At 30.5% G+C, this 19985-nt stretch overlaps 2 protein-coding genes across 5 annotated transcripts in view; one reads left to right on the top strand and one right to left on the bottom strand.

The window, feature by feature from the left end:
* Positions 1–2823: 2823 nt before the first annotated feature.
* Positions 2824–4170, top strand: LOC139483382 (uncharacterized). Its single transcript, XM_071267400.1, has one exon. It carries the CDS (start codon positions 2824–2826, stop codon positions 4168–4170), a length of 1347 nt encoding a protein of 448 aa, XP_071123501.1.
* Positions 4171–6206: 2036 nt separating this feature from the next.
* Positions 6207–19985, bottom strand: part of LOC139482118 (sorting nexin lst-4-like) — a 48786-nt gene continuing 35007 nt past the window's right edge. For 2 of the 4 annotated variants that reach the window (XM_071265795.1, XM_071265793.1), the window contains exons 13-16: positions 19569–19735; positions 11841–12047; positions 10152–11437; positions 8828–9903 (exon numbers count right to left, since the gene is read on the bottom strand). In XM_071265795.1, the coding sequence (XP_071121896.1) occupies positions 11390–11437; positions 11841–12047; positions 19569–19735 (422 nt within the window). In that variant the 3' untranslated portion in view covers positions 8828–9903; positions 10152–11389. Of the gene's footprint in view, positions 11438–11840; positions 12048–19568; positions 19736–19985 lie in introns of all 4 variants that reach the window. The other 2 variants (XM_071265794.1, XM_071265792.1) reach the window with 2 other exon arrangements.

The following is a 19985-nucleotide window of genomic DNA, read 5'->3' as shown; positions in this document are numbered from 1 at the left end:
ATGAATAACAAATTAATGAATGATTTGAGGCTTTGAGTAGGTACAGTTCATAAAAAAATCGCCTTCATATGTGTACGGAATGATTTTCTCCACAAACTTTTCATTCATGGTAGATAATTTCCGTAAAATTAACATTTATCTTCAAAAAAAATATAATATTTTGGCACTTAACTGGAGACAGGAATGGTATGAATTGACAGGTTAGAAAAATTAGAAGTACTGTAGATAGACCTATAAAAATTCTAAGGAGTTTAAGTTACATGGGGCGCTAACACAAGATAGGTCATACTTTTTGATAGCGGTTTTGGATGACAACAAAGAGTTAATAGAAAAAAAAGCATTTGGAAAGAACTATTTATCAAATTTAAAGCTTTAGAAACCACAGAAATTTCGAAGTGAAAGTATCGTTAAATACAGAAAATTTTACTATAACACAACGTTGCATAAAAAAATAAACATTCAACATTTTCAAAAGGTTGTGACTTCAAACTTAAGTTTCGGACTCTAACGATCAGGTCGCCGAAGCGTTATTTTACTATGAATTAAGACTGTCTATAGACACACATACAGTACAATCTAAATGATGATGGTCATGAAAAAAATATGTCCACCATGATGGCCCTATAGGTTGCATGTTGTAAATACAGCTGAATCACAAACCGCGCCTCTTTTGAAGAGAAATATAATACCCATAATTATTATGTTTTGTCTACATACTTGGTTCCAAATGATAGCTTTATGTTTCATCTCAGAGACTTTACAACCAATTCTAAATAAAATAGAAGGCAAATTTATGATATAACTAGCAATTGACTAAACTATCAATCGATAAACTACGTATGGGTAAATAGTTATCGAGGGTACCAGGGTTATAATTTTAGACGCCAGACGCGCATTTCGTTTACATAAGACTCATCAGTGACGCTCAGATGAAACTAGTTAAAAAGCCAAACAAGTACAAAGTTGAAGAGCATTGAGGACCCAAAGTTCCAAAACGTGTTGAAACATACGTCAAAAGTACGGGTGCAATGCACAACTAAAGATGATGACAGACTGTTTGGCTCTATATGTTTATAGCTGTATATCAATACTATGTACATATGCCTCAATTTATTGAAAACAACAATAAAAATAATTATTCAAAGATAGCATTATCGTGTTGATTTGATAAAAGAGGGGCGAAAGATACCAGAGGGATAGTTAAGCTCATAGAAAATAAACTGACTGACAACGCCATTGCTAAAAAAAAGAGACAAATAATAGTATAGGATTCATAACATAAAAACTTAAAGACTTAGCAACACAAAACCGAACAAAAACTGAGTGTGATCTCATGTGCTCCGGAAGGGTTGGCAGATCCTGCTCCACATTTGGCACCCGCCGTGTTGCTTAGTTATTACAAATTTGTAAATAGTCTAATGCGGTAGGTCACATTCGTGAAAATTGGCCTGTATTGTAGTTACGACAATAGGAACATATCCAATATCATCTGTGAAACGGTTATTTCATAACGGTCAACCAACTCGTGATGGCGTCCGTAAAATTTACGAAGGGATGATTTCAAATTCACAATTTGGAACTCTTGGTTTAATAGCTTCTTTATGAGTACCAATCATCTATCAAGGAAATCATGATAGGAAACACAAGCCCGGGAATATCGTATCAATTGGGAGATATGCAGGAGCTGCTGGAGTGTTGCTACATAGAAATGTAAAGTTCACAAATGGGAGGCTGAAATATTTGTTTTTGTTTTCAACAGACCCTCATTGCCAATTTCTAGATATAAGCCAAAATATGAGGCAGACTTTTCTGTATCTGCATTATCCTTTCTTTAGTTTGATGGGATAGATTCGTTCAACATTGTCACCAAATTTTGCATTTTTTAGTGAGAGAACGTCATTTATATAGCGGAACGTAAAAATAAAGGATATTGCTAACTTCTTATTAGTTCCTGTTAGCTTTTAGGGGCCGCAAACAAACAAACGTTTAAACCAGCTGTTTGTATCTGTAAATGAGGCATAAGATGTTTTATTCTATGGTAATGTTCTGGCGACACCATCCAATTTCCTGATACCAAATGGTCTGACCAAAAATTAGTTCATAAGGACTGAAACCTTAAAGACTGATTCTTAACCAGCAAACAGAAATAAACAAATACCTTAATCTCACTCATTTTCATTGCAAAACACTGCAATGATTTCTTACCCCATTTGGATTCATGATGCATTCGACTTTTGCTGCTTTACTCCTAACTAATTCAGATTTAAATGAAACATTCCTAACAAAATTGGTAGTCTTAAGCAGTCTGAAAACACTAATACGGTTTGCTCTCGGCTCAATATTTAAAGGTAAGGATACCTACAGTTTTTCACATCTTTGTATGATACTTTTCTCATTTATGGTTGCACCACATCTCTGTACTTATATTATTCCTTTATATTTTATCAGTGAGAACAACCATTAATGATGACACATAATTCACTTTGTGCGATTTGTGATCTTCGACATTTAAAAGTGTTATCAACTCACTGGTGTCAGGAATGCGAGGAAGCTCTTTGCAATGACTGTAAAGAACACCACACTCTGTCGAAGGCGTCCAAAAGCCACAATGTAATTCTTTTATCTGTGTACAGCAGTTTACCGTCCTCCATCACCAATATTGATTTGTTATGTACTTATCACAATGAAAAATACTTGCAATATTGTTTAAAGCATGAATGTCCAATCTGTTACAAATGCATCAACGAGCATGGCAAATGTGGTGAATTGATTCTATTTGAAGATATAGCAAACGATGTAAAGGCATCGGAAGTTTTTCGAGACATGGAACAAAGCTTGGGTGATTTAATTGTTAATATCAATCGAATAAAAAAAGACAGGGAGTCTAACATTGACTTGATTAAAAATAAAAGGAAACATGTAATTGAAGAAGTAACTCATATGAGAAAACAAATAAACAAGTTCCTTGATAAATTGCAATATGATTTAATGAACGAACTTGACAAGGTAGAGAACGAATGTTGCGAAAAGATTCAATCATTAGTCTCCTCTCTCAATGACATATATAATGCGATAAGTCAGTGCAACACAGAAATTGAAAACATGAAAAATTATGCTTCCGATGTTCAAATGTTCCTTGGAATGAGAGAAATCCAAAAGAAAATCATCTTAAACGAAAAGCGTGTTCAATCTATGATTTATAATAAGGAGATAATGAAAGTCGACATAGAATATGTTGAGGATGGTACCTTACCGGATTTTCTCACAGATATCAAGCCATTTGGTTCCATCGCGGTAACAAGTTGTCCATCTGATAGCAGCGATTTAGTCAGCAGTAAAGAAAAACAGGCTCAGATATTGGTTAGTGAAGATGAACAATCACTCGACAATATTACACTGTCTTTTGAGCAGGAACTAGACATTTCGTGTAATGAAATTACGGGATGCTGCGTGACTGTAAGAGGGGGATACCTTTTTATAGATTACGATGGAGAAAATGAAAAATTACAAGCTTTGCACGCAGATGGTGAGCGTCACTATAACATTCCACTGTCTAGCCGGTATAGTTCCTTCGATTTAGTATGTATAGACGATAAAACAGTAGCTATAACAACCGGATATTCTGATGAAAAAACTTGTGTTATAATTATTGATTTGACCAACAGAAAAGTTAAAAAGTATGTTGATTTACCTACCGAGCCGTTTGGTATTTGCTTTAATGGAAACTCATTAATTTGCTGTTGTTATAATATGGATATGCATGTGATCTCATGTAAAGACTTCAGCATTACAAAGATTCCGAACACTTCTACTTCTGAATATTCGTATATAATATCGCATGCAAGCAAGATTTTCTATACTGATCCTGATGAAAATCAAGTCAATTGTTGTTTATATAGTGGTGTACAAGTTTGGGAGTTCAAAAATGAATCAGTTTTAAGAAATCCAAGAGGAATTACCGTAGACCATAGAGGGAATATTTTTGTCGTTGGGATGGAATCCCAAAATATTGTTGTGATTTCAAGTGATGGAAAACAATTTAAAGAGATAGAAATGGACCAACTGAACCTATCTCAGCCCAGTTCAATATTTTTTGACAAGAGTAGGAAGCAGGTGTTAGTGTCAGATCAAGAAAGTGTCGCAAATCTGTATAACATTGCCTATATTTAACTTTAATTTTGTGAATGACGTTTTGTAAAGCTAGTGCAGAAAAATTTTGTACAATTGTACATCATTGATCGTTTTTAAAATGACAATCTCATTGAAATGAAGAACACCCTGGGTTGGGATTTAGACACCGATTACAAAGCATGTCTAGGAAATTAGGAAATGGGTTTTTTATCATTTCTTGTTAGTTGAAAACTGCTTATTAAGAAAAAAATACAACACTTATAATAGAAAATTGTATAAAGAAGAGACCAGTGGATGTCATACAAGTAGAACTATCCGTTTAAATTGGTTTGATACACTATACACTATTTTCGTCGGACAATGCCGAAAACAAGTCCAGAATAGAACAAGCGTTTTTAAATTTTTGACAATTGGTTGAATTAGTCCATCTTTTGAACTTTTGAATTATTTTTTTTCTATTTTTGTACGGACATTTTGTAGACTTTAGGATCGTCAGACCATCGGACCACTTTGGACTAAATTAGAATTCACATCTAAAGGTCATCGTTATGAAGACTTCACAATTTTTCGTTTTATTTAGAAAACTATATATAAAGCCAACACTTTTAAATATTGTTATTAACAACTGTATCTTTGGCCAAAAGGCGTGATTTATAGGTTTTCTCTCAAATCACTGCGTTTCGTTTGTATAGGAAAAATCGCATGCGCTTTGCATATTTGTAAATCAGGGAGTTTTTATATAATTTCAAATAATAAAGTGACCTAACTTACACATCGCTTTGAATTTCAATTTATCAATGGCTTCTATCAAAACATCTTGTATCATTGTTATATTGACTTATGATACGAGTATTTGTTTTATATATAATTTAATCTATTTATAAAAGTTGGAGTAGTGTATTTACATCAGAAAGACAGCAACACAAAACACTAAAGTGAAAATCAATATTAAACTTGCTAAATAGTTTAAAATCGGGCCAGATTATAACAAATGGATATCATGGACATTCAAAAATCATAAGTTGAATGAAAAGTGCCAATTCCATATTTAATAAAGCAAAACGAAAAATTATACAAACAATTGTTCAAGTATGCTACACAGAAAATTATTATTGAGCAAATTTTGTAACATATTTAGTGAAAGTGTTGAATGTTTATATACTCTAAATGAAAACAAAAGTAGTAAACTGGTGTTCAAAAGTCATAAATCGATTGAGGAATATCCATACTTATCAATAAACTCATCAATGATCATAGATACCAGGACTAAATTTTGTATATACGCCAGACGCGCGTTTTGTCTACAAAAGACTCATCAGTGACGCTCGAATCCAAACAAGTTAAAAAGGCCAAATAAAGTACGAAGTTGAAGAGCATTGAGGACCAAAATTCATAAAAGTTTTGCCAAATACAGCTAAGGTAATCTATGCCTGAGGTAGAAAAGCCTTAGTATTTCAAAAAATTTAAAATTTTGTGAACAGTTAATTTATAAATATAACAATATCAATGACAATTCATGTCAGCACAAAAAGTGCTGAATACTGGGCTTGTGATACCCTCGGGGAAATAAATCTCCACCAGCAGTGGCATCGACCCAGTGGTTGTAAATAAACTCATCATAGATACCAGGACTAAATTATGCATATACGCCAGACGCGCGTTTTTTTACGAAAATCGTTAACAACTGCTTTGTGTGAAGTGCCTTTTTTGCTTAACTGATTTCTTAAAAATTCAACCATTCATCCCAAATCTGCCACACCGTTATATTCTTATATACACTTTTTTATTAAAACAAATTGGGAATGCAAAAAGGGGAATGTGTCAAAGAGACAATGATCCGACCAAATACAGCGAAAACATCCCGCACCCGGAGGCGTACTACAGCTGGTTCTGTATCAAAAATGTGTACTACAAACAAATTTAGAAGGGAAATTGGGAATAGTTATCAAAGCCTGAAACTGAAAACTTGACGGTCAGACAACTGAAAGTCATATATCGTATAAGCATAACTTTGTAACAACTTGGCTAAATAAAAGTCTCTTAAAACAATAAAAAGGATCATACAGACACTTCAGTAATTCATATAAATTTCTTTATTCAAGATATCAATAAAATATTTCAAGAATGAAACAATCTATTCATTATTAAAGAGGCCTGTTCACAGGCACATTAACAAGAATGGTTACAAAATATAGCACAAATGTTTGTAGGGAGCATGTCGTAACAACCAAACCTATTACATGGGCCTGCCAAATGTATTGGTTAGTGGTTCGTCTAGCAACAACTGAAAAGAGGTACTAGTAGAATTATATCACTGACATTTTTAAATCAAACTTTTTTGACATGAATTAAAAATTCTGTTTTTGATCAATTTTGTCTACGGACAATCAATTAAACTTGCTAATACCTGTTCTAATATATTAAAAAGTTATGTTTTTTTTTAATTTTCTAGTCTAAAAGTCGATGATAATTGGATTTGTATATATATTTAATGTGCATCTTAATGAATTAATCTCACTCTACTCTCATTTACTCTAACAATTTCCACACTTTTATCAAAATCAATCACACACTGGCATACATGTATATATTGTAAATGTGGATGTACGAGCACATGTAATTTTATAACAAATTCCAGTTTGTTCAGAAAAAAATCAGAAACACTTCATGTTTTTTAATGAAGAGTTAAATTTAAATCTATAAATCTACAAAAATTATAGGTATTCAACAGAAGTGCAGTTAAATATAAAATTGATAACAAATCAGTAATCTTAATCAGTAACAAGTAATTAATCTTTATCATCAACTAGTACTCATAAATCTCAATCAGTAGTTAGTACTCATAAAAAAATTACCATAAAATATATGGAAGATTTGAGAAAAGATGAAGACTCAATCATCTTGTGTGATGTACAATGATCATTAATGGTGGTCTGCAGTTGCAGTTATAAGCTGTACCTATAGGGTCTTATTATTTTACAATATAAGAAGGTGTTGAAACTATAAGCTACCTTCTTATGTAAAATTAGATTTTAACAAAATAATTTGATAAATGTAATGTTTAAACTAGATTTTTTTAACAACCAATTACAATTTTGTTTGTTTTTTGTTTCCCCCTTTTGACTTTCACAGACATTCGGTCTCAGTGTTTTATGTAGATTATCATGCTTGCTTGACATACAGACACAAAACAAAACAAAAGTAATAAAAATGTTCATTCTGAAATACATATACTTGTACTTTGTTCAACTATAACAGAAAGAATAAATAAAACAAATATTTTATCACAATTAATCTTTTATTTGTTTTTAATTATTTTATTCATTGCTGTATTTCTTAATTCTTATGAAGAAAAATAATAAAAAATACAGTATTAATTATTTTACAAATAGTAATTGATTTTTACCTGAATGGGCATAATTTACACTGGTACCCAATGCAGACATGTCATATTTAAGAAAAGGTATTTGAGTAATACATTGTACCACAATTAGTGTGGATACATATAGATGTGTTTCATCTCAACAATTTAAGCGACTGAGCATTTTCCTATTGGCTGGATTTCTCTAACAATACAAAACACCAAGGAGAATGTATGGGCTATGCAGAAATTTGGAAAAAGGGGGATGAGCGTGTTGAAAGGCCTTAATTCCATTGAAAAGACCCCTTTTGATAAAATTTTAATTGGAAATTGAATATTCATTATGAGAATTAATTTTTGTAAAACCATACACACAACTCATTCTAGAATAGGCATATCATAAAATTACTTTTGTACCATTGAATCTGAAAATCACAAAGTTTTATTATCTATCACACATCATCATCCAGATATTTAGACATAAGTCATTTGTTTCCATTATTGTAAAGTGCTCCTGGGAACTGTATAGCTCTACCGTAAATATTTAGTGTGCATAAATGAAATAAATCTGTGATGAGGTAAAGAGGATGATTTTTTAAAAGAATAGACTTTGAAAATGCAACAAATGAAAACAGGACATACATTTCTGATCTTATATTCCAAATACATTTCTAAAACATAAGATGACCTTGACTCTTACTTATAACATAAATATTTATCAAACTTTAACAATGTATTAACAAAGCACTAGTATACAGCTAATTATATCATAAATAAATTCTGTAAATTCAGAAACTTTTGCATGCTTTTTTAATAATGAACCAAAATTGAAAGATAAAATATTGCAATTTCAAGAAATGCTGCATACACGCAAATAATGCTTTCATAATTTAAATTGTAAGTTTTAATTTTTCCAAAACCTTTCCCATTGCAAGTTTGGCCATAATAAAAACGTTGCAAAAATTTATGGATTTACAGTATAAAAATCTACAAGTATTGGTGATTTGACTAGTTTTAAAGACTTTGTTCTGTGCTTGGGTAATCATTGGGTATAACATTAGTGCTAATATCATCTCAAAGAGCTAAGGCTACATAACTTAGATTTAATTATTCAATGTCAAATCAACAAAAATTTATATGATGCAGAGAAGCATTCCATATTGAGCTTCAACAAAAATTTATATGATGTAGAGAAGCATTCCATTTTAAGCTTAACACAATCTTTGCCAAGCTAGATATAGCAAATAAGGTTTTATTTTAAAATTGAATTGAAAAGCATAAGAACAACTGTTAATTTGTATCATATAATAAATTAACACAAGTCTAGGAAATGTATTTTGGTCATGTGTGATTTTGACAACTGGAAATTGAGGCAACAAATCTTTTTTGTGGATATTTCAGTTGCTTTGACAATTGTGGGTTGAGAGGAAAATATTGTTTCCGTGGATCCTAAAAAAGTTTAAAAAAATTCTGCTAACAGTTCTGTAGGAAATTTGAACTTTTTTCTGCAATACAATATGGAGTTCACTGATACAGAATATAGTATCCACCATGATTTGAGCTGCTCCAACGTATCCATATATGATTCCCAATCTTGCATACAATAAAAAAAAAAACAGTTAATTTCTTCATCTTGTAAGCAAAAGATCTTGTATACATGTAAATGTGTTAATTCTTGTATTAGTTCCTGGGTATTAAAGTCTATAGCTACATGTTGGTTTTTTTTCTAGAAAAAAATCATACTAGTAACCAAATATGTACTACTTAAATTTAAAAAAGATAAAGAAATGTTTTCAACTATAATAATAAGAATATTGTAAATATAATCTGTTAAAATTCTGCATTAATTCCTGGATACTAGATTTTACTATAGTAACTTAGTAATGTGCATATAATTAACAAAATAATGTAAACTGAAAAAGAAAATAACTGTGTGTTTGAAAAGTGCCGGAATAAGGGTCAATAAACTATTGACTTTTGAAATATTTCCTCAATTATTTCCTCATTCACTCATTAAACCAACAAAAACTACCAAGTTGACATTTTTCATTTCTGTTTTCTTTAAAAAAAAAAAATAACCTACATAGAAAGACAGGTTTTTCAAAAATTTTAAGCTTTTCTACATTTGTTCTGTATCTCTTATAAATCTTAATATCATCTAAATATAAAATCTCTTTCTTTGTGATTGATCAACATAAATTCTTGACTCAAAACAGCACTCATTCAAATTTTCAAAATGAGAGCTTTAGAAAGCATGTTTTTTTTAAATCTGAATATAACTATGTAGAATTGAGAAATATTGTCTACTAGTTTGGAGAATTGGATCTTGAATGTTTTTTTCAGACGAACTCTGGTGTAAGACTCCCCAAAAAGGTTAAAAGTAAAAATGGCACACTTTTAAAGTAATCAACCTATAGCATGAGAGCATAATGAATTAGCTAAAAATCACAGCATTTTTAATGAGTTAGTTACACCTATTTTGAGCAAGAAAATTTGACCCATATGAGGGCAAAAATATTTTAATCCCAGTAAGGAGTATTGTATTAAAGTGATTTATAAGAAATTGAACTATTGGCAAACTATTTGTTAATTATTTTTAACATTGCCTTATATTGAAGGCAAAATAAACATCATTTGTTCAAATTTGGAGCTAATCTACCCATAAATCAAGGGGGAAGTGGCTGATCTGAATTTCAACTTAACTATCATAAATAACTATTAAAACAATTTTCTCCTTAGGAATTTTCATTTCATTTCAATGTCATACAGCGAGAGTATGTTAAGGATAATAAATCAAGAAAACTATGTCAATATACTACTGATCACGACCCTAAGACATTGTATGTTCAAGATTTGGTATTAAAATCTTCAGACACTGTTAACAAAAATACATGATTTCATTTTTGTACAAAATGGCCGACCATCCCTTAAAATAGACAACAATAACAACAATCAACATGGTTAAGTAAATCTAACAAGAAAATATGTATTAAATAGATTTAAGAAAATATTACAATTATAAAATGTGTTTTCATACATAATAATTTATAAATATAATTTATCCTGAGATTATATTGAATTTACAATAGATGCAGTGAATAAAAAGTAAATTTTTCAATTATCCCCCTTGTTTCTAATTCTAGATTTATTTTTGCAAAGGGGAAACAACTCATAAATAAGTTTATTCCTCCATATACAAACCATATGGAAAAAATATGTCTTGACATATTTGATTTGTGAAGGTCTAAGGGGAACAACTCCTACAAAAATGTATTCACCCACATTAAAAATCATATGGAAAGAGCATTTTTTATGTATTTATCCTGTTATGAACTCTCATTGAAAAATTATTGATTTTGTAATCCAATACCTAACATAAATCTGTGTTTCACTTACAAATTTTATGCCCTTTCTACATGCTCGTTATGGACAGAGACACAGTTTGTCAACCTAAGTAGTGTTCCTCTTAGCAAACAATTCTAAAATTAGATACAAAGTTATCAACTGGAAAATTGACTATTGCTGTACTCATGGTACTATGAAATAAATTTTAAATCATACAAATATGACACTTGTGAATAATTTACAAATTAAAAGTTCTTAACAGCAGAAATGAATGATTTTGATGAGTTTTATCTGCAATAGAGTAAGATGTTATTTTCTTGATTACTAATCATTGCATTTGTTTAATCACTGCCAACTTCGAATAAAATCCAAGCCTTTATGACAAGAGTGTTTTTCATTCTTCTGTCTGCTCATTATATCTCTAAGCTCGCATGGAAAAGTCCAGAAGAAGTAGATGTATGAAATTTCTACGTAATTACACATCTGAGCCCGCAGCAAGTAGAGATAATGCAAATAGTGTAAGCTTGTAACACATTATGGCGCAGAGAATAGCTAAGAACAGTCCACATGGGTAAGTGCGTCTTCTAATTTTTTGGTGATCTGAAATATAAATCAAATCATGAATATGCATTGTTATTAAAGTTCATCATTGGGACAAGAAAAAAGTTACCTCTTAAAATGGGTGATATTTGAATTAAGATTAGAAAAACATCGGTATTAGAACAGCAGGGTATGAATGACACTTTATATAATAAAATATGGGTGATAGTCAATTTTCATAATATAAATATATTAATATAATTTATGTTTCCAAATCCTATGTCAAAAATCATTATTTTGGCAAATTTTTTCATCTGCCTTTAAAATCTATCTACAGATAAACATAACTATGAACAAAATCTTTGTTCTAAATATAATAACTACAGCTGCATGCATTGCTTATTGTTGCAATTTTAACATGAAATTATTGATGCGATTATCAAATGGGAAAATTATCTTTTACCTCTTTGTAGAATTCTATTTGTCCAGACAAATACACTTGCATAGTATGTTTAAAGTCTGCTACTCTTTGTCTCTGAAAGTTTTGAACTTCGGCCATTGTACCGTATGATATAATGTCACTTTGTTGTATCACATTTGTCACTTCATTCTCTTGCATTTTTCCATCTTCCTGTAGTTTGACACATTCCCTAGCTTTACTTAATGCTCCCTAAAATGTAAAGTAAAAGTTATGCCATTTGATATGGTCCCAAGCTGAACTTAATATTCCCTGAAAAGTAAAAGTTATGTAGTTTGACACAGTCCCTAGCTTTGCTTATTGACTCTTGAAATGTAAAGTAAAAGTTATGTAGTTTGACATGGTCCCTAGCTTTACTTTATGCTCCCCGAGATGTAAAGTAAAAGTGTAAAGTTAAAATTTAGGAACATGAAATGGTGTTCAGTCCTAATTTAGGCTCCCTAAAACATTTTTAAAATGTAAAGTAAAAGTTTAGGAGCATGAAATGGTCCCTTGGTTTACTTACTAAACCCTGAAATCATACCTGTCAACTGACCCGTATTCTGCGGGTGTGACCCGAGATTTTCACAATTCTGAGGGATCACCCGGAACACCCGTCGGGTCATTGAAATAACCTGTGAATTCCGAAAATGACCCGATTTCACCCGTATTTCTTAGCCTTGAGATTGATTTCATAAGTAATATTCCTATGAAATACCGGCAAATTAGTAATTCTTCCATGAACAGGAAGTTCATCTAGCTATGTAAACTGTCAAATTAAGTGACCCATTAAGTGCATGGCTTCACTTAACAGCTTTGGTGTCAAACACACTGTTAATTAACACCAATTACCTTAGCTTTAGGTCATAAATAAATTGCACCATTGGTTTACAAACTGTACTAGAGTTACTTCCCCTTATTTGTCACCATTCAAAATTATTCCTTATATTTATGTTGTATGGGTGAAAAAGATTAAATCATAAAAATATAAAATTCAAATACATATTGAAAAATAACTTTTCATTATTTTTATACCTTTATACAATTTTTTTTAAAAAGTTGAAAATTATTTTTTACATTTATACTTCCTTTAACTGTATTACTATATTTTATCATAGTCTAATTTCCTTCTTAAATGAAAAATAATATGGTTAAAGGCTGCATAGTCAATAGTCTCAAACATTTAAGAATTACATTAAATTCTAGTCAGCTAGTGTTTGATGATTGTAGTATTTTTTCTCAAAAAGTAAAGCACATAAGACTGAGTTACACAAATTTATAAAAATCTTTAAAAGTGCAACGAAATAAGGTTTAAAATGACTTAAAGGGATAACTCGCGATTTTTCACTTATCATCTTATTATGTTCATAATACCATAAAAAACATATTCACCAAGTTTTATTTTGATATGAAATCTAATAAAGAAGAAAATTGGGAATTATTAATTTTATTTCTTGAAGCTTCCTGACTTATGTGACGTAGTTTAAGTCTTTGATGCATGCCGGGAGTGAAAATATCTCATTTAAGTCTTGTTCGTTAACAATCTAATTACGCGATTTAAAGCGCATCGACGACTTTTGGTGTAGCTATTAACCAACGAAAAATAAGTGATAGCCATGCAACTTTTAAAATTAGATCGTGTGGATATTTTAAAACGAATTTTAATAATAAAATCAATTCATACATAGAACATTTTTATGATTTGTTTTGTACAAATACTTTAAACAAACATATGAAATTGACATGATCAATAGTGTATTAAAAATACATGTTTGTATTCTGACGTTTTTGCTTCATTACAGCAAACATTTTCACTTGCTTGTACGGTGGAAATAAAATGTGTATTGTTTTGTGACACCTAAAGAATGTTGAATGCGTAGGTTAACTCAAGGTAATTAAAAGATTAGCATTATGTAATTCTAATCCTTTGATCCTCATTCAGTGAAATCTAGGCGTCACGGTTCACTGGCATTCAGGTGTGAACAACATAATTGTAAACGGGACTCTGACAAAATTTCAGACACATGAATGTAAAAAAAAAAATTAAAATTAATTAACGGGAATAATAAGATCGCACAATAACTGGATAGCTGTTGTATATTTTTATATTTTGCATAAGATCACTTTTTAATGAATTATGACTTTTGATTACTTTAGTAACGATAAAATACTGAATTATTTTAATTGAAGAATTTATAAATAAAAATAGCCTTCTAAACACGAGTTTATGAACTAAAAATTGTACTTTTTCAAATAAGGATCGGCAGCCTTAAATATTTCAAACAGATCATTAACAATTGCAATTATATATTTTAGTCCATCCAAAGTGATCTTTAATTACCTATTTAGAAATTAATGTGCTCATCAAAATATTTTAAATCTGACAACACATGAAGACTTCAGATATTTAAAAAGAAAAATGTTTAAAAAAATTGACAGGAAATTAAAGGATCTAATTGGAATGGAATCGACAAATTACGAACAGATATGCTTTTCAAGTGTGAAAAACATCAACAAAATGTATACATAATCGGGAATATGTCCTTCTTAAAATACTCTTCGTCTCACACCGTAACTATATATAATACTTTAGCTATTTGACCAACGATGTATAAAAAAAGACAACGAATTTAATGTCATCCTTCCCTATTTTTTAATGTAATTATAAGTCTGTTTCAACTGGCAGGAATACCACTAAAGCGGACAAGCAGTTTCTTTAAATTGCTGTCATTGAATATCTAGAGAAACCAGATGCTCCGCAGGGCGTAGCTTTATACGACCGCAGAGGTTGAACCCTGAACGGTTAGGGCAAGTATGGACTCAACATTCAAGCTGGATTCAGCTCTAAATTTGGATTGTGATTAAATAGTTGACACAGCATAGGTTTCTGACACAGAATGAATGTGTTTTAATGAACTTAAAATTTTTGTTTCTCTTAGAGCAATTCACTATGCTGTTGAATATTAATCCTCTCAAAAAAATGTTTGAAGAAATTTTCTTTTTTATTTATGAAATTTCAAATGAGAAAAATTGAACCCAATTTTTTTAATCACATCCCCCTTTCCCTTATTCCAAAACTAATCTCAATTAAAATTTCTAATGGAGTTTGCAACAATAACTACTCATTTAAATACATCATAAAATATTAAGATGTAAAAAAACTGCTTGTTATCACTGAATGGTAAAGATTATTTTAATTTATCAGTTGGTAGTAAAAAGTGAATATACATTGTATATTGTATATAACAAAGATTTAAGTTGATTCTGGACAAAGAAAGATAACTCCAATTAAAAAAAAATCTTGCTATTGCACAATATTTTGCAATTAGATATTTCTTGCTTACTATTCTGGACAAAGAAAGATAACTCTAATTAAAAAAAAAATTGATATTTCACAATATTGTGCAATTAGATATTTCTTGCCATTGCGCAATACTGTGCAATTGAAAAGACTTGCTATTGCACAATACTTAATATAATAATTTTAGATCCTGATTTGGACCAACTTGAAAACTGGGCCCATAATAAAAAATCTAAGTACATTTTTGGATTCAGCATATCAAAGAACTTCAAGATTTCAATTTTTGTTAAAATCAGACTTTTAAGTTTGTTTTTCTTTTAAGAAGTTTAATTTTGGACCCTTTGGACTTTAGTGTAGACCAATTTGAAAACAGGACCAAAAATGAAGAATCTACATACACAGTTAGATTTGGTATATCAAAGAACCCCATTTATTCAATTTTTGATGAAATCAAACAAAGTTTAATTTTGGACCCCGATTTGGACCAACTTGAAAACTGGGCCAATAATCAAGAATCTAAGTACATTTTTAGATTCAGCATATCAAAGAACCTAACTGATTCATTTTTTGTCAAAATCAAACTAAGTTTAATTTTGGACCCTTTGGACCTTAATGTAGACCAATTTGAAAACGGGACCAAAAGTTAAGAATCTACATACACAGTCATGACAGTTAGATTCAGCATATCAAAGAACCCCAATTATTCAATTTTGATGAAATCAAACAAAAGTTTAATTTTGGACCCTTTGGGCCCCTTATTATGTTGGGACCAAAACTCCCAAAATCAAACCCAACCTTTCTTTTATGGTCATAAACCTTGTGTTTAAATTTCATAGATTTCTATTTACTTATACTAACGTTATGGTGCAAAAACCAAGAAAAATGCTTATTTGGGTCCCTTTTTGGCCCCTAATTCCTAAACTGTTGGGACCTAAACTCCCAAAATCAATACCAACCTTCCTTTTGTAGTCATTAACATTGTGTTTAAATTTCATTGATTTCTATTTACTTAAACTAATGTTATTGTGCGAAAACCAAGAATAATTCTTATTTGGGCCCTTTTTTGGCCCCTAATTCCTAAACTGTTGAGACCAAAACTCCCAAAATCAATCCCAACCGTTCTTTTGTGGTCATAAACCTTGTGTCAAAATTTCATAGATTTCTATTAACTTAAACTAAAGTTATAGTGCGAAAACCAAGAAAATGCTTATTTGGGCCCTTTTTGGCCCCTAATTCCTAAAATGTTGGGACCAAAACTCCCAAAATCAATACCAACCTTCCTTTTGTGGTCATAAACCTTGTGTTAAAATTTCATAGATTTCCATTCACTTTTACTAAAGTTAGAGTGCGAAAACTAAAAGTATTCGGACGCCGGACGACGACGACGACGACGAAGACGACGCCGACGCCAACGTGATAGCAATATACGACGAAAATTTTGAATTCGTATAAAAATAAATCCCGAAATTGATTTGAAACTTTGATACTCTATAGTTTTCCCGGAAAATATTCACATCCCTCGGTATAAGTGTACTTCCAGTGGCGTATGCATTTTGGAACAATTGTGACGAAGACGAATTTCTTCCTTTTTTCGAGAACAATCTAATTGAATTATAAATGTCAATAACTTCGATGAGCCAAATAAAGTTATATATCGACCTGTGTTTAAATCTCTTCTTCTTCTCCTTCTTCGTTTGGTATACAATAATCTATCGACATTTGATGATTACTTACTGTTGGCATACGTGGACTTTTCATTTTACAAAACTTTTACCCCAATTTACGCAAAATATATTATTCTTTCTTATGTTCTATGTATAAATGTATATATTTTAATTTGCGCTATAGTTCCGTAACTTATAATCCAGGCGTATATACGAATGGTCGACTAGTGCGTACCTTTTTTTAAATCAATATATTTCTGGTATGTTCCAATCTGTCCTTCACCATTGACAACGAGTATATATTACATTTTACCAAATTTACTCTTGGATTTTTTTTTTTTATTTCATCAGATCTGTTGTTTTTTTTTGGTATTATTTATATTTTTATAAATAATTTTCTTTTAACCAGAAATGTTATTCATAAACAAGCGTATATGTTTAGTAATGACTATATATTATATCACTTTCGGACACGCAAGATAGAGATGTATATTATACACCTAGTAGTTCAAAATGGAAAGTTATAAGTTATCGGCCGTACACTAAGAAGTGAAACGATGCATGAATTTGCAAACTCGACAGGAAATCGCTTGAATACCTGGACGTCAGGGATGGGGTCGATTACTTTAAAATGTAATCGATTAAATTACAATTACTTTGCTAATAAAATGTAATCGATTACATTACAATTACACCCTATTTCATATGTAATCGATTACATAAGATTACTTTTCTTTGAAGTAATCATGATTACTTTAGATTACTTATGATTACATTGTATATTGCAATATCAAAGTTTTTTTTATAACTTTATATCCTCACAAAAAAGCTACTTTTGGTGATTTTTTGAAAAGTCTTAATTTATTCATCTTTTTAAAAGAATTTATAGACAAGTACAGTGTAACATGTGTAATTTGATAAAATAGCTCAGACAAGTGTCCTTTCTCCATGTAAAAGATATAACTTTATTTATTCTACAAATTTTAACCAACAGCCTAATTAACAAAAAACCTGAAGAAATAAGGAAAAATTAATTAAGTATATATAGTTTTATTGTCTGTTGGGACATAATTGACACATCCATTAATGTTTTTACAAGTGTTAATCCCTTCTTCCATTTTTTTTTTTAACAAACAATAGGTGAGCTTGGGTATTAAAATTTTATTGTCTTAATAACAATATCAATAAAGTTAAAAGTGGTTGATTGTCATTATTTGTTTGAAAATTCTTAATACTTGATCTAATTAATAATTACTAGAATTATTGTCAGGTGAAAGCACAAAACAGCGTTGTAACTTAGGAAAGTATATACATTTCTTTAAATTAAGAAACATTTTATTGTAATAAAAGGCATTTTGTATTCATGAAACTTCTGACGTCACCTTTTGTTTGTAATATTATGCCATATGTATATACTGTACATGTACTTGTTTATACTGATGAGCCATAAGGCTCAAAGTTAATAAAGAATAAAAAACTAGAAAGCACATATTATACACGAATTTATGGAAAACAAAATTTATTCAATTTGTCAATAAATGAAATCTGGTTTTAACTTCCATTTTGAATAAAGTGGGCTCAAATACATGTACAAATGTATTTATGTCGACCATCAAAGTCAAATTGGAACTAAATGTTTTCTGCATTTGAATTTCAATGTAGTTATGTAAAAATATTGGATAAACTTATATGAAATTGGAGTTAATATCAGAATTTTTCAAACAAGGAAAAAAATGCTTTCAAGGCATATTCTTGTATCATAATTAAGAGTTCAATCTCACAACAAAATATTGGAGAGGCAATTTCCTTTAGTTATATTAACAAAGTTAAACATTTGGTTATAGAAATTTTTTATATATAAAAAAGAAGATGTGAGATGATTGCCAATAAGACAACTGGCCATAAGAGACCAAAATGACATAGATATTAACAATATATACTAAATGATACAATTTAACAAATTAAACAAGGTCCCATCGTTGTGAATACTAGTTTTATGATTTTCATTCAAGCTTTACATTTTCTTATTTTCATCTTGTCTATCAAAAACTATTTTCATAGATATACAAGATTTGTAATCAGCAAGTAATCATATGAATGTAATCTTAAAGTAATCTAAAAGTAATCATGATTACACCTGTTTTTTGCAATGTAATCGATTACATTACGATTACTTGTAATCAGAAATGGCATGATTACTGATTACATAGGATTACACTGCAAAATGTAATCGATTACAGCTGATTACGATTACTGATTACGATTACCCCATGCCTGCTGGACGTGTCACCACACACCCCCTACAATACCTTTGGGAGTAATACCTTTAGCCATGCGGGTGATCAGTGGAGCGAAGATCCTAATTTATTTGAATAAAGTTTATTACATAAAAGAATTATGAACTAATTAGATCTGATTAGATTGGTATCTTTGATATACATTATAAGAAAATGTACCATAAATACTGAAAATTCAGCTCAAAAAAGTTTGTACGCTTTATGACCTGAGATTTGATTCTTCAATGCAGGTCATGACCTGCATTTTCATTGTCACAGGTTGACAGGTATGCCTGAAATGCATAAAATACCTCTTTTGATTTTGATTCATTATAACTACATATATAAAAGTGACTGAACTAGTACAGTAAAAAATGTAGTAATACATATAACAAGCAGTTACAGCAATATATTATTTCACACCCACAGGAAGCTTTCAACATTTTAAGTCCTTGAAACCTTCATTATTCTTTCAGTTTTTTTATGAACCTACCTCATGAACTTTTAAAACATCTGGAAATACCCCCAATATTCCTTTATATTCATATAACATGTCATGCATGGGATCAATGTCTTTTTCAGGTTGTTTAGAATACATTTCACCTATCTGGTTGTATGTATCGCCTGTGTAATCTATTGCAGCTGTTAAATCTCGAGAATCTGAAATAAATAAAAGTAATTAGTAAAGATTTCAAATTTATTAGTTCAAGCACAGGTACTTGTGGACAGGATACCCTTTGGGTGCTCCTGAGTGGGAGTATCTTGAATGACCCACCATGTTGTTATATTTTGATTCAATTTTTATTAAACGTTTATTTAAATTATTTTCACATGGAATGTTTAATAAAAAATAAATCAAATTCAAACTACATGGGGGGTCATTCAGGGTACTCCCAGTCAGGGGCACCCA

This window comes from Mytilus edulis, chromosome 7, assembly GCF_963676685.1.
Source record: "Mytilus edulis chromosome 7, xbMytEdul2.2, whole genome shotgun sequence".
In the NCBI taxonomy this organism is placed as follows: domain Eukaryota; kingdom Metazoa; phylum Mollusca; class Bivalvia; order Mytilida; family Mytilidae; genus Mytilus; species Mytilus edulis.
Note: the sequence above shows the minus strand (reverse complement) of the source record. Positions and strands in the feature narration are given on the sequence as shown.

Coding starts and splice junctions, on each gene's coding strand:
- LOC139483382 (XM_071267400.1), top strand. CDS start 2,824: ATGGAACAAAGCTTGGGTGATTTAATTGTTAATATCAATCGAATAAAA.